The sequence below is a fragment of the Cyprinodon variegatus genome, unplaced genomic scaffold, assembly GCF_000732505.1.
Source record: "Cyprinodon variegatus isolate N-32 unplaced genomic scaffold, C_variegatus-1.0 Scaffold287, whole genome shotgun sequence".
Taxonomy (NCBI): domain Eukaryota; kingdom Metazoa; phylum Chordata; class Actinopteri; order Cyprinodontiformes; family Cyprinodontidae; genus Cyprinodon; species Cyprinodon variegatus.
In genome coordinates, this window is record NW_015150740.1 from 645,980 (window position 1) to 661,077 (window position 15,098).

At 40.6% G+C, this 15,098-nt stretch overlaps 1 protein-coding gene across 3 annotated transcripts in view; it reads left to right on the plus strand.

Moving 5' to 3' along the window:
* Positions 1-15,098, plus strand: part of LOC107090280 (nuclear receptor coactivator 3-like) — a 78,868-nt gene that overhangs the window by 49,918 nt on the left and 13,852 nt on the right. For all 3 annotated transcript variants that reach the window (XM_015383580.1, XM_015383582.1, XM_015383581.1), the window contains 7 exons: positions 3,701-3,861; positions 6,078-6,178; positions 6,272-6,446; positions 11,362-11,544; positions 13,250-13,336; positions 13,436-13,576; positions 14,787-14,934. In XM_015383580.1, the coding sequence (XP_015239066.1) occupies positions 3,701-3,861; positions 6,078-6,178; positions 6,272-6,446; positions 11,362-11,544; positions 13,250-13,336; positions 13,436-13,576; positions 14,787-14,934 (996 nt within the window). The remainder of the gene's footprint in view (positions 1-3,700; positions 3,862-6,077; positions 6,179-6,271; positions 6,447-11,361; positions 11,545-13,249; positions 13,337-13,435; positions 13,577-14,786; positions 14,935-15,098) is intronic.

Genomic DNA, 15,098 nt, shown 5'->3' on the forward strand with positions numbered 1-15,098 from the left:
TCTTACCTTTGTGGTGATGTGATGTCTTGGGATCTGATTTTTTTTTAAGTGAACCAGTCCACCCTACCAAACACCATGTCCACATGGCATCACCACCCCAGTACCTCACAGTTGGCTCTGAAATGCAGGCCCCTGCCTTTTTTTCTAGATGTAACAGTCATCATCATGGCCAAACATTTTGATCAGACCACTGGACTTGTCTGCAAAAAAGAGGGACTTCCTTAGTTGATTTTAACTAATGGTTTCTTCCTCTCTGAATGGCCTTTTAGCCCATGTCATTACAGAGCTGGTCTACTACAGATAATCACACTGTGTTGGCTGCCTTAAACAGCAGCAATGGTTGATCTTTTCATTTTGAGCAAAGACAGGATCTCCACAACACAGAATTTGTCTCCTTCCAGAAGCAAATAGAGCTGGACATCCCACTCTGTATATTGTTCAAATAGATGAACTCTTCAACATCTGTACATTCAACCCAAAGACAACTTTTATTGTCATTTTGTATACAAAGACTCAGTGTGGGAGAAAAAACATGGTGCAATTAAACGGGGGCGGATTTAGGAAATTTGGGGCCCTAGGCAACTGCCTAGTATTGCCTAATGGTAAATCCCCCCCTGCAATTAAAAGCAGTGATATGGAAGTTCAGAGCATTAAATATATGTGGTGCAATTATGCAGTGCTTTGGTTTGGTTAAGCCCTATCCTTATCTCTCTCCTGATTTCTTTTAGTTTTGTCCATGATTTTAGAGGGAAGCTTCATCTTTGAGGTGTCATCTTATAATATTTCAGTGTTTGCTTACATTTAATCAATGTTATTTAACCTTTCAGAAGTATAGCCTATTCATCTGAGCTTTCCTAAAATGTATCCTGTTTACTTTTAAGCAAATTAAGTATTAATTCTTATTGGCCTGAATCAGGACAGTTTATGTTTGATTTAATGTCCAACTGTGAGGAGAGAAAAGGTTTTGTGTTATAAATAGTACTGAGAGGCTGTTTTGAACCATATATGTGAGTACTATTCATTTTAAGCTAATCTGTTATTTCAAGCAGCTGGTTTGGTCTCTGAATATCAAAACATATCATGGCTTTAAAGTCTTAGGGAAATCATATTTAAATGTCAAATCATTCTGGCTTAAACATGTATATAAATGTACTCTTTATCAGACGATACTGTCCCAAAATTTTTAAACTTTTGTTTTAAAGTTTTTTTAAATATCTTGCCTTAAAATCTGTTGGGTTTTTTTTTTTGTTTTTTTATGCAGGCCAGTTAGTTATATGTCAACTTGTACACCTAAATTCGGCCAAATTTTTTCGGTTATAGCAACTTGATTCATATGTCGCAGTTAAAATATGCAAATAAGAAATAATAATCATTATTTACTTTACCATTGAGTTCCGTCCCAGTGTTCACGGAGATGGACGTCTGTGTCTTCAGCAGGCGTAGAGCTAACATAACTGGCAGCATTGCGAGGCAAGGGCTCAAACATGTACGGCTGTAAGCCTTCTACACCAAACAAAGCTTCTGCTACCCTGGTGTCCTCTTTCACAACAACTTCGTCCCAACAATTTCTGACTCAAACTCGTCTTGCATTTTTCCTCTCTCCATAGTGTTCCTTGACAGTGTCGTTGCTAGTAAGATGCTTCTGTGACACCAGCCACAATCAATCTTGTTTGCAAACCTTCCGCCACATCAACCTCTTGATAATCGACCAATCACATTCACCTTATTCACTCGTGTAAAGTTGTACACCACTCGGGAGAATTCGGAAATGCCACGGTTGGAAAGGACGTTTCCCTACGACTTTAAAGGGCTTTTCCTGTTGTTCATTGTTAAGCTTTAATCCATGTATAAGGGCCATGAAAGAGTTTTCCAAGCGACATCTAAACCTGACAAATGTATTATGACAAAAAGTTTCCCAGAATAATTATTTTAGAAAGAACAGTCCTCGCTATTGGCTTCATCATTTTCTCTCTGATTTGTTAGAAATGTTTTAAATCATGCAGTGTAAATAAATTCTTCATTGTTTGTGTTTAATTTGTCTTACTACGTGAAGCCTAGATTGAATGTTGCCCTTTTGTTTCCATTTCCTATTTTTGTAATACCTACCTGCTTTTTACACTGCCTTATCAGCTTTGACACATAATACCTCAAAAAGAGAACAGAAACATAAAACTGCTAAAGGAGAAGAAGGTTACTAATGACTGGAAGCCCAAACCTCTTGTCTTTTTGTGACTGTTATAAAGATGGAAATAACAACATTTAAACTTAAACCATCTGTAACTTAAAGGTAAAGTGGAGGATGTTCTTTTTCCGGGTGGATCATCAAAATAAGTGGTCCTCCTAATTGTCAATCATTCTGGTGATTAGGGGTGTAAGTCACACCCATCATGGCGATTCGATTCAGTATCGATTTCTTGACAAAACAATTCGATTATTTTCGATACTCAAAAATACACCAAGATACGATTCGATTCGATAAATTGTTTCTTTTTTTTTCTTTTTTTTTAACACCTTATAGGCTAGACAATGTTTCAAATTTTCAAATAAATCAATGAAAGCTGTAATATCGTTATTACAGCTTTTTTTTTTTTTTTTTTTTAGAAACAACAACAAATAACAGAAGTAGAAAAATTGCACTCCACCTATTCCTATTAGAACCTCATTCACTGAAAAATAATAATACCCCTGCGTTATGGATTCTGAAAGGCTGTGCATCAAAAAATACTGCACAAAATCACTGCAATGAGTGCAATTCAAAACCTCGGCTCCAGAGCGTCGACGTCCCCGCCCCCTCCACAGACACTCCGCTGCACCTCTCCCAAATTGTAACTAACTGCAGACTGTGCCGCAGACAGGAGGCCGGCTTGTTTTGTTTTTATGTCCGAAATTGCGGAAAACAACTCGTGAATTTGGACCAGCTAGAAGAGCGAGGTGCGGGAGAACGCTCGGATCTTTTTTCCACCTGCATCTCCGCTCTTTTTGGCCCTCATGTCCCTCCGTCGTCTGACTAAACTCGCCCCCACTTTATCACCGCCTCGGCCGTATCTAGACCCACAGCGTATAGCTCAGACCACGCTTCAATATTGAGCATAAATCAAAAATGTCTGTGTCAAGCTTACTGCAACACACTGCTGCTTGAGTATAACCAGGAAGCGAGTTAGTAGGGCAAAATAGGTTTAGTGCCACCGCAGCAAGGGAGGGAGAATTACGCCCAGGAGCAAATGGATAAAAATGGACCAGAGGAAAAAACAACAACACATGAATCGATACACGTATCGATGCATCGGATAGCCGGCTGTTGGATCTATGCATCGATACAAAACGATTATTATTTACACCCTTACTGGTGATATGTTTACATAAGGCCTTCCTACGTCCTTGTTCCCATTTTCTCTTATGGGTGGTGAGTCTAACATAGTGGAAAAATTGCAAATCTTCTTTTGGAAAGAAAGCTGGTATGGCTTTTTTTTGCACAGGGCGGGTCTTTTCAAAAAATTTCTGAAGATCCTCCACTATACCTTTAAAGTCTTTTTTTTTTTTTTTTTTTTTTAACCAGGACAGGTTTCAATATGCAGTCAAAGTGACTTTTGCATTCTATCCAAATTGGAAACAGCCTGCCATTGCTTCCAGAGTTAGGAGGAGCACCTAAAATGTAGCAAGGTTTAGTTTTCCTCCAACCTCTGTAACTTATCCCCAACAGGTGTGAGAGGAAGCGCCGGGAGCAGGAGAGCAAATATATCGAGGAGCTGGCCGAGCTGATTTCGGCCAACCTCAGTGACATTGACACCTTTAACGTCAAACCGGACAAATGTGCCATCCTCAAAGAGACGGTGCGCCAGATCCGCCAGATCAAGGAGATAGGTGAGTGGACACCCATGTCTAAAGCCATTAGGGTGGCTTAGGAGGATGATGTGTGATGGGTGGCTGACATTAGGGAGACAGCTGAGGGCTACAGGGCAAACTCCCACTCCTCTGAGCTCAGCTGTAAAGATGAATGGCCCATCATCTCCCTCAAATTTCACATCTTTTGCCGTTTTGGGTAGCATTAGTGTGTTTGCAGGTATGATTATTAACAGCTGTGTACAGGCCTTGCCAAGGTCTTTCTGATTGGATTATTGCAGGTAGATATGGCTCTCTATTCTAAAGATAATCATCTCTAGAGCAGCCGTTTTCTCCACTTTTGACAGTGCTACCAGAAGTATTCACACCCCTTTTCATTACAAACATGTAATTAATTGGGATTTCACGTGGTAGACCAATAAAGTAGGATATGATTGTAAAATGGAAGGGAAATTATACAAACAAACCCCCCTTTGACTCCGATACCCCTAATAAATGAACTGCTTTAAGACATCTGTGATTAGGTTTTTATTACAAAATGTTAAGCTTTCTCACCTTACCTAATGTGCAAAAAGAGCATGAATTAGAGAAGCAGCCAAAGACGTTCTGCAGGAGATTCAGAGATCGACTGTTCAGGTGGAAGAATCTGCTAAATAAACTATCAGGCAACCATAGACACACACCAAGCTTAGCTTTCTGAATTTTTCCCCTGTATGGAATTGGTCTCAGTAGATGGATTAAGGGAACACAGGAGAATCCTAGAAGAAAATCTGTGAGATACCTTAAACTGCTTGAAATTGTTTGAAAAGTTCACCTTTCAGAAGGACATCGAACTTAAACATGCAGTCAGAGCTAGATGGTTTAAAATGTTTGCCACAAAGCCTTAGAAAACAGGTGGCAATATATTAGTTATCACCTGCAAAACTTTCTTTTTCTAGCTGTTTAATAGACATTTTCTAAAAGACTGTCAATTAATTAATTAATTAGTTTCTCTTTATCAATGACTTAAGGGGGCTGAATACCAACTGAATCTACACTGTCATTTTATGAGTTTACAAAAACATTTTTTCTATTTGTGCTCATTTTCTCACATTTAACTATGTAATTAGGTTTATTCAAAATGTGCAAAAGTTCAAGAATTGTGAATACATTTTGTGTTTCGGCTCTTAGAGTAAAGCGTGTTATATTTCTTTGTGCTTGGGGTGAACTACTGGAGATCAGACAGACGGGTATGGCTGCGTTTTCTTCCTCGTTTCTGTTTGGGGCTCAGGCAGTCAGTCAGTATCTTCAACCTCAACAGGAAGGGGAAGAGGCTACGGCCAGCCCTGACTGGCTGCTGACAGGTTTCCATAGTTACAGGAAGTGATGACAGAAATGACACGGGCGTCGAGGCTCTTCTTCTGGCTCGATACCTGCTTGTTTCTCCTTCACATGGTCCCAGCTGCTCATCAGGCTCAGTCTTCATTTTTCTTTTCTCCTATCAGTTGCTCTCTGGTGCCTTTTCTTACTGAAATAATATCTTATCTGTTTAAATGCACCAGGTTGGCTGAGAGCGTTTGTCTCCATGTTCTGTTTCCCTCTGCTCATTGTTACTGAACTTCACAATACGTAGTTGTTTGTGGTAATGTCCTTTTTTCCCTTTGTGTGGGTATCTGTGCCTCTAGGGAGCTAATCAGACAGAATAATTCCTGTAGTCAAGCAGCCTATGCTTCACTCTCACTCCAAATCCCACATTTACACAACAACCCAGTAGCTATTGGTTTTTCCCAGCATCGCCCCGGACTTCTTTCTTTCTACCTTTTTTTTTTTTTTTTCATCCTCATATCCCCACTAGATGCACCCGGCCTCCCCCCCCCCTCGGTCCCAGCTCCTCCATTAATTCAGGTGCTTCAGCTCCTGCCCCTGCACCATAACGGCTTCTTCCTCAGCTCCTCTGGCTCGCTTCCACTCCCTCTCTCAGACAATCCCTCACAGTCTGACACTGAATATAAAGCATGAGGACAGCAGTTACCTGCTCCACATGCTTCTCTGACGGACTCCCTGCAGAAACCTGCCGTTATCCGTCTCCCTCCTCACCTGTAGTTTTAACCCCCACTCACCTTGCTGCTCCAAAAAGAAAAGAAACTTTGGAAGCACTGCCCCCTGGTGGTGGAGCTGGGTAGTAAACAACTGAAGTTTGGGCTTCAAGGATTTCTCTTCTGTTTCCTTAAGACCTCCCTGGTTTTGCTTACCTACAGGGAAAGCTTCGTCCAACGATGACGATGTCCAGAAATCAGACGTGTCCTCAACTGGTCAGGGGGTCATTGACAAGGACCACCTAGGGCCACTTCTACTGCAGGTGAGTCCAGATTGGACACTCTCCACAGCTCAGACATTCCCGCTTTCATCTCCTGATGATGATTATAATGGCTCTCCCATTTCTATCCTGTAGGCTCTGGATGGCTTCTTGTTCGTGGTGAACCGGGAGGGCAGCATCGTGTTTGTGTCTGACAACGTGACCCAGTACCTGCAGTACAAGCAGGAGGAGCTTATCAACACCAGCGTGTACAACATCCTGCATGAAGAGGACCGGGAGGACTTTCATAAAAACCTGCCGAGGACTAACAGTGAGCAAACACACACAAAGACACAATATGTAAATAAGGGTTAGTTTTGCTTTGAATGTTTGGACAGTGCATGTGGTGTACCACAGGGGTGAGTGTTTGGATGAAAATAATTTCATGACACAAACTGACATTAAATTGAGTTCCACTGAGATTATATTGCAAATATTACACTAAAAAGATAATTTACAAAAACTGCTTCATATGAATAATTTCATGCTTGGAGAAAGTGAAATATAGTATTTGGGTTAAAGGAATGTAGAAAAGTACATACAGTTTGATTTCTGGGTGTGAAACTGGAACTATGTGACTGGAAATTAAAAAAAAATCATATTTAAAACTTATAAAAGCTAAAATATCTTGGATGATAAGCAAATTATTTCTATATCTGTTTGTGGTGTATTATAATAGTTTAAGGGAACTAAAGAATAATTCTATGTTTAAGCATAAGTTATTTTCATTAGGTGCACCAATTATATTGATGTAAATTTAGGGTTAATTAGCTTTTTTACTAATGATAAAGAGGGTAGTGTGTCGGTTGTTTTGGTTTGTGATGTATGTTTTGTGTGTTTGTGGACTTTGATTTGGTTGTTTTTAGTTGATAACATCACATTGATGTTATAGATTTATAAAGTTCTGCTCCTTTTTTGCAGATCTTAGTTTGTAGAACTTAACTTTTTACATTGTATTCTTGCTCAGAACTAAAAACCACATGACGCTTTTAGAGGAGCCAAACTTTGTGAGCAGAGTATGTAAAAATCCATCCTTCTATGCACTCATTCCTAATGAGGAGCTCCTGGGAAACATGAGAGTTATCCACACACACACACACATTCATATACACACCTGACAAAAACATACACACATCACACGGATGCGCCCACCCACTTTTTGCTAATCAGGTAGAGCGTAGCGCTGCTGTCTGTCAAACTCAGTGGTCCAGACAGTGTAAAACAGGCCTGAGTTTTATTCAGATCCCAATGCTACCACATGCGGCTGAATAACGCTCCTCTGTGGTCCCTTCTGTTTTTAATTCAGCCTGGGTTTCAGTCTGATTTGCTACTTAATATTGTACTTGAGTAAATTCACTTATTTACACCCCCTCATCATTCTCTGTATTGACGTGTAAATGACAGTGATGCATTTTTCTTTCTGTTAGCTGCATGAGTGTGTAAGCCCATAAGTATGTGCACTATTTATAATGCCGATTAATTATGGATGTGTGTGTGCTCGGCTGCTTCTCGATTAGCTCTGCAGTAACGTTCTTGAGCAGCAGTCGGCTCATCGACTCAGCCGCTTACTTCCCTGTGCGCCCCGTCATTCATTCCCTCACTTTTTCCCTCTAACCATCCCCCTTTATACATTTTTCCTCTCGCTGTCCCTGGTGCCTCTCTCAGCTCGCTCCCTCTAAGCCTCATCCATACTTAATATGGCTGCTTACTAAGATGAATATTGTGGCTATCCATTTCTCAGGTTGCTTCCCCCACCTCCCTCTCTCCCAGTCTCTGCTTTTCTTCCTCATTATCTTATTGGCCCTATGAATGAAATGCCTTCTTGGTGCACATTTTTGTAGAGTGAACACAGATCACAGTGTTTACAGTAATGCTTATATACACACACACACACACACACACAATACAGTGAAGTTCAATTATTTTTTATATCAACAAACTATTTTTAATTAGACAATGCAGGCTTTATATCATGACTTGATTTATTAAGAGAAGCCTTGCCCAGTATTAGCACCCTGATGGCGATTAACCTAACTCTGTTAGCAACAACTGCTTTCAAATGTTTTTAATGACTTGTGCAGATTCCCCGTACTCATAGTGTTCCGCTTTATCCAGAACCCGGTCGCGGGAGCTGCAGTCTCAGCAAAGACCACCATACTTCCCTTTCCCCAGACACCTCCTCAAGCTCTGCTGGTTAAAGCCCGAGTCACTCCCAGGCCAGCTGACAGAGGTCCTCTATCATGTCCTGGATCATGTCCTGGTGGACTATGCCTGGAACGCCACTTGAGGCAAGCGTTCAGGAAAGATTTCCCAGGCACCTCAGCTGACTCCTCTTGATGTGGAGGAGATGCGGCTCTATTCCGACACTCTTGATGACTAAGCTCCTCACCCTATTTCTTAAGGGAGAGCCCAGCCACCCTGCAGAGACGGCTTGTTTCAGTCGCTTGCATCAGTGATCTCATACTTTTGGTCATGATGGAGATTTAAGAGCCATAGGTGAGGGTAGGGACACAGACCAACTTGTAGATCATGAGTTTTGCCTTTTCACTTAGTTCTCTCCACTCCACAACAGACTGATGAAGCCTATTATTACCTATTATTGTGGCACAGATCCGTCTGTTCCATCTTTCAATCCGATGTTACATTCTCCCCTCGCTCGTTAACAGGACCAAAAGAAACCTGAACTTCTCCACTTGAGGCAGGAATTCTCCTCCAATCTGAAAAGTACAAGCCACCTTTTTCTGGTCGAGAACCATTGCCTCGGACTATGAGGAGCTGATTCTCATCCTGGCCGCTTCGCACTTGTCTGTTAACCACACCAGTGCTTGATGTATGCCTTGGCAAGAGGGAGCCAGCAGGAACCGCCTTATGTGCAAAAAGACAAGGATGAATTCTGCTACAGCATGAACCAGACCCCCTAAATTCCTTGGCTGTGCATAGAAAACCTGTCCATTAAGGTTATAAGCAGGATATGGGCCAGCCCTGTCGGAATCTAACATACAGTGGGAACAGGTCTGACTTAAAGCAGCTAATGTGGACAAAATTCTTGCTTCAGTTATACAGAGACCAAATGGGGCTACTAACTGGCCCCTGACTCCGTATACTTCAGGCACTCCTTACATGGCACCATGAGGGACATGGTAGAATGCATTCTCCAGGTCCACAAAACACACATGGAACAGTTGGGCAAACTCATCAGCACTGTTCAGCTACCCTGCAGAGAGGTAGCTTAACCTGCAGAGGGTGTAGAGCTAGTTCATTGTTCCATGGACAGGATGAAAACCACCTCCTGAAGCCAAGGTCCGACAATCAGCCACACTCTCCTCTCTAGCATCCTGGCCTAAGCCTTACCTCGAAAGGCCTAATGGTGTGATCCCCCTATAGTTGGAACCACCAGCCCAATCTGCCTGTCCAGGGCACTGTCCCCAACCTTAACGTGATGTTGAAGAGGTGTGTCAGCAATGATGGCCCGTCAACATCCAGAAACCTTTTTTGACCACCTCAGGAACTACAGGCTAGGTGAGGAATGAATCCGGGCCTGGGCATTCCAGTCTCTTTTACCGCCATGACAGGCATGTCAATAGCATTGAGGAGATCCTAAGAATATTCCCTCCATTATTCAACAATGTCCTCTCTCAGGGTCAGCAGCTCCCCACTTCCACTAAACACTGTGTTAGCCAAGCACTCCCTCCCTGTTTTTCTGATCCCTATGCTTTTAAGGACCTTTTGCCTACTTGGTTCATCGCTTTAATTCACTCACATTCAAGGTTTTTTTTTATCATAAGGGGCCTTATTAACGTCATGACACAATTTTCTAAATTAATCTTGACTTTCTTGGATTAGGCATAAAGTTATGAACTGATGGCTCAGTCAGTCCATAGAACATTTTTACCCAAAATCTTGCGTCATTCAAGTGTTTTTTGGCAACTGTGAGATGGGCATTTCCTTTGCTAGAAGTGTGATTTAGACTCCCCCCATTAATGCCATTTTTGCCCAGTCTCTTTGTATTGTTGAATGTAGAACCCCCAACCACCAGTGGTTGGGCCACAGGAAGTTTCACTACTATTCAATCTTCTCTCCATGTGTTGATTGCAGCTTTGGCTGTGGTTTGCTGAAATCCCAAAGCCTAAGATATAGCTTTTTCAGGCCATCCCATACTGACAAGTGTGAGTGACCACTTTTTACCTGTTTCTGAGGTTCTTTAGGTAAAAGCAGATGTTTTGGTTTTGGGGTCTTTTAACATGAAGGTTATTTTTAGTTTATTAATTCTGCAGGCTTGGCAGTAACCAAATCATTACATATCTTTAACAGCTCAGTGATTAATTAATATTTTCAAGAATTAATGGTTTAATTCACACTGTATGTTCTTTACCATAAAAGACAAATACAAGAAGATTTTCTTGCATTTGTCAGGACTGAATTTGATTTCTAATTTGGCACTGGAAAAGCAACTCTGTATGTAGGTTATTCTGAGCAAATCTATTAGCCAGGATGCTTGTTTAGAAAGGACCTGGAGTACTTTTGGGGGAAGAATACAATTTAAAGTGTTTGTGTGCCACACTATTGAGTAATCAAGTCTGGTTTTGAGTAATTTATGACTACAGTGCTGCTGTTTTGTGACTGCCACACAAGACATCTTTTCTGTCTTACACTAAAATTGCCTGCTCTCCTGAACCATCATCTGTGTCTGACAAACACACCTTCTGCCAGTTCAAGCTCTTGGTAAGGCTTGAGACAGACCTCAAAAGACATTTTGCCAGCTCTCTAGAAAGTTTACCTCCTCCTTTCCTTCTCTCTGTGAAGGTGACCTCATCCAAAAGCATCTGTGTGTGTGCGCGGTTGTGTGCTGTGATGAGTAGTCAGGACCTAAATGAGGATAGATGGTTGAGTGTCCCCGGCCTTGGCCCACTGCAGAGTCACTGAGAGGGAGAAATATTGGAAATCGACGACTTGGCTACATTAATCCCATGCTCCATTTAGCCAGTAGGAGAGGCTTTAGCTTCTCAGTGTTAGAGACACAATGCTTGTCTGTTTGTTTGTTTTGCTTTGTCTGTGAGATTGGGTGTGAGCCATTGGTACTGTTTAATTAAAGATCGGCAGTTCACAGCTTGCATGGTTTTCAGTCCCAGAAGCTTCATGTTTTTTCCCAAATGAAACTCTTCTCTTGGTTTGTTTTTAATTTATAGTAAATGGCGTGTCGTGGGGGAATGAGGCGGCTCGACAGAAGAGTCACACCTTCACTTGTCGGATGCTGGTCAAATTTGGCCACTCCCACGGCCCCATGGAGGAAGGGGCAGGAGGGCCCCGCTACGAGACCATGCAGTGTTTTGCTCTCACTCAGCCCAAGGCCATGATTGAAGAGGGCGAAGGTAGGCGGAGGCGGTCGTGGTTTTCAAGATGACCTTACAACCATGAATGTGCTATTAAATGTGTGCAGCATAATCTACTCTTTTAAAAACACCGTCATATTTGTCAAATAGTTTTTATCTAGATCAGTGGTCACCAACCTTTTTAAGGCTGAGGGCTACTTCATTGCTACCGAGTCATAGGAAGGGCTACCAATACTGACCTATGAACTGGAGGGATCAGTGTTCACCTACAGTAAATCTCATCCATAAAAACTCATTTTTATTCTTATTTTATTCTTTTATTCAACAGAATAAAAAAAAATTAACTTAACCCACTGAGTGAGTTCTTCTGTTTTCAGAAGACGAAGAGGGCACCCCATGTGGTCCTTGAGGGCCCCTTGGTGCCCGTGGGCACCGCGTTGGTGACCCCTGATCTAGATTATAGCTAGATTTTGTACTTAGTTTGACTGGCACTGTCTGAATCTCCAATCAGGTTATGCAGTGCCTTGCTCACATAAATATAGCCCTTGAACTTTATGCAGTTGTTTACAGTGCAGCCACAAACTTTAGGTGTCTTATGAGGCAAGACCAGCACAAAGTAGTGTGTAAATATTTAGAGAGAAGAAAGGGATATTTGTTAATAAAAAATATATATATATATATTTTCATAAAGCAAACTTTAAGTTATGTTTAGTTCCTTTTACTCCGATCACAAAAAATGTAATTCTGTGCAACTAACCACCTCTAAACAATAACTATTAGTCATGCACTCAAAAATTCTGACTTTATGATAAAAAAGGAAAGGACCTTCAGGAAGGTTCAGTTTTCTAGATTGACATAAATCGTGTAGGTGATAAATCCAACATTTAGAAGAAGTTGCATTTTTAAGATTAGGTAACTGGTAAATGTGTCTTAATTCAGGACAGTGGTGGAAGAAACCCTGTTTGCAAGCTGCAGAAAACAGGAAACTGAAGATTCTTGTTTCAGCAAAACAACAACCTACACATACAACCAATTCCAGGGACAAACGTATCAGATGATGACCCAGTTAAAGATGAGACCCGAATCCAATGTAAAGAATGATTGTTCAAAGACCGTTTATATCCATCCTACCTGAGCTTAAGCTTTTTGTACTGAGAAAAATGGCCCAAAGTTCAGTCTCTAAAAGCTGTTGATGTTCTGGCACATTTTTCAGATTTTTATTCGTAAAATGGGAAAAAAAATCTTTATTCCACTCAATTTTATTGGTTTATCACATCCTGTTTAAATTCAAAAGGTTTATTGTTTTGGCAAGATATAAAAAAAGAAGTTATACAGTCCATGATATATAGTTTTATTAGCGCCTACATGCCACGATGAAAGCTAACTTATGAATCGTTGGTGATCACCTATTTGACAGAAAATAAAGGTAGATTATTACAACTTAATACTAAAATTTGTATATTGCCTCTGTCTCATGGTACGCAACAATACAAAATGGTGCTAGTATTTTATTCTCAAGTAGAAAATAGTATGGCACCAATAAAGACTTTTAGCTTTAACAATAGATGTCCTTTACTTTATGCAGTAATTATTATATACCGAAATTATATATAATTGTCAAATATCTTTAAAGGCAATAAATGAAACTTTTGAAATAATAATAATCAAAACAATTCTCAGATTTAATAAAAAACTTAAATAGTTTTTAAAAATTCCAGCAACTCTCCATGTTTGTCCTCCTCAGACCTCCAGTCGTGTATGATCTGTGTAGCCCGTCGGGTAACTGCCATGGAGAGGACCGAAAGTTTCAACACCCGACATGAGTTGTCAGGTGAGGAGGTGAACTCTGGCCATCATCGATCCCGATAATACTCTTCAGCCACTGGATTTTACCCATAATTTCTGTCTGATGTGTCTCCTCCTCCTACAGGTAAACTGATACAGATAGACCAGAGCTCCCTGCGGGCATCCATGCGCCCAGGCTGGGAGGACTTGTTAAGGCGTTGCATTCAGATGTTCCTTCAGCACAGCGACGGGCAACCGTGGTCACACAAGCACCACTATCATGAGGGTAGGTTCAGGCCTAAGAGCACCTGGAGGAGTGCTTTATATAATATATATATATATATATATAATGAGGTCCAGAACACTGAGAGAATAAGCAAAGAGATACACAAGTACTGCATTAACCCTGCTAACTAATGTGTGTAAAACATACCTTATCTTACAAAACTTTGTTTATAGTTGGAATTTTTGTTTTGGTTGTTTGTTTATCTGTGCTGGTTGTTTCGCTTACTCTTAATGATAACAACCACATAAAAAATGAAATAAGGCGCCACTCATTCATAAGCATTATTAATATTAATATTGTTAATGAGAATATCTTAGGGCTACATTATCAATAGAGGCATGTAGAGTCAGCGATTGTTCAGAGAAATTCTTCCAAATCGAACCTAGAATATCTTTATAGTTAAAACTCTTATCAGCCTTTAACAGAAAAAAAATGTTTTTGGCTTTTATTTTACAAAAATTTATATTTTAAAAAAATACATGTGTTATTAAAAATGTTATTCCGTTCAGCTGTCTATAGTATAAAAAAAGAGAAAAAGATATCCATGTAATATCCTAAGAGGTATCCTGATGCAAAGCTTTCAAAAGAAACACAAGCCATCCACCCGGTTTATACCTCAAACATAACCTAACGTCGCTCCTTAACTGTGATCCAAATAAAATGCATCCCCCTAAAGTGTGTTTATCAACATTATAGCATGAAAAAGGTTCCAGTATTAATGGTGTTGGTACTTTTTAGGGTCATTAAACTGCCTTCCATCAGGTCCAATAAAAAAAAAAAAAAACAAACACACAAACACATTTTTGGTTTATGATTATGCTGTATTGACCACGTTTCCTTTAAAACTCATTTTCTGGTTTTTCTAGGAAATGTGGATCAGGCAACGGCTTCACGCTAATAATTATTGCACTCTGTACCTTTTGTACATTTTTAAACCAAACCTAGTCTACAAGAGAAAAGCTAAAGCCTAAACTGTTTTTCATGTAGCCTTCCTGTTGTCTGTTGAAATATTTGTTTTCTCTCTCATCCTTACACCCCAGCTCCATTTGTCTCTAAGCTTCCTCTGATCTTAATGTTTAAAGTTTTTTTTCCCCAAGAAACAACCTTGAGACTAAACAGTGATGTCGTTGAGTGTGACCAGGTAGCCTCTATGTATGGTTTATTAAGTTTTTCAAACTATGATAACATGTTTTTTCAATGTTTTCTGCAGCTTTCCTCCAGGGTCATGCTGAGACACCGCTGTACCGCTTTTCCCTGTCTGACGGCACCCCGGTTACAGCCCAGACAAAGAGCAAACTCTACCGACACCCCATGAGCAACGAGCCTCAAGGCTTCATCTCCACACACCTGTTGCAGAGGTCAGAAATAAACAGGAAGACTCATATATACAGTGGGGCAAAAAAGTATTTAGTCAGCCACAAATAGTGCAAGTTCTCCCACTCAAAAAGATGAGAGAGGCCGGTAATTTTCATCATAAATATACCTCAACTATGAGAGACAAAATGAGAAAAAAAAATCCAGA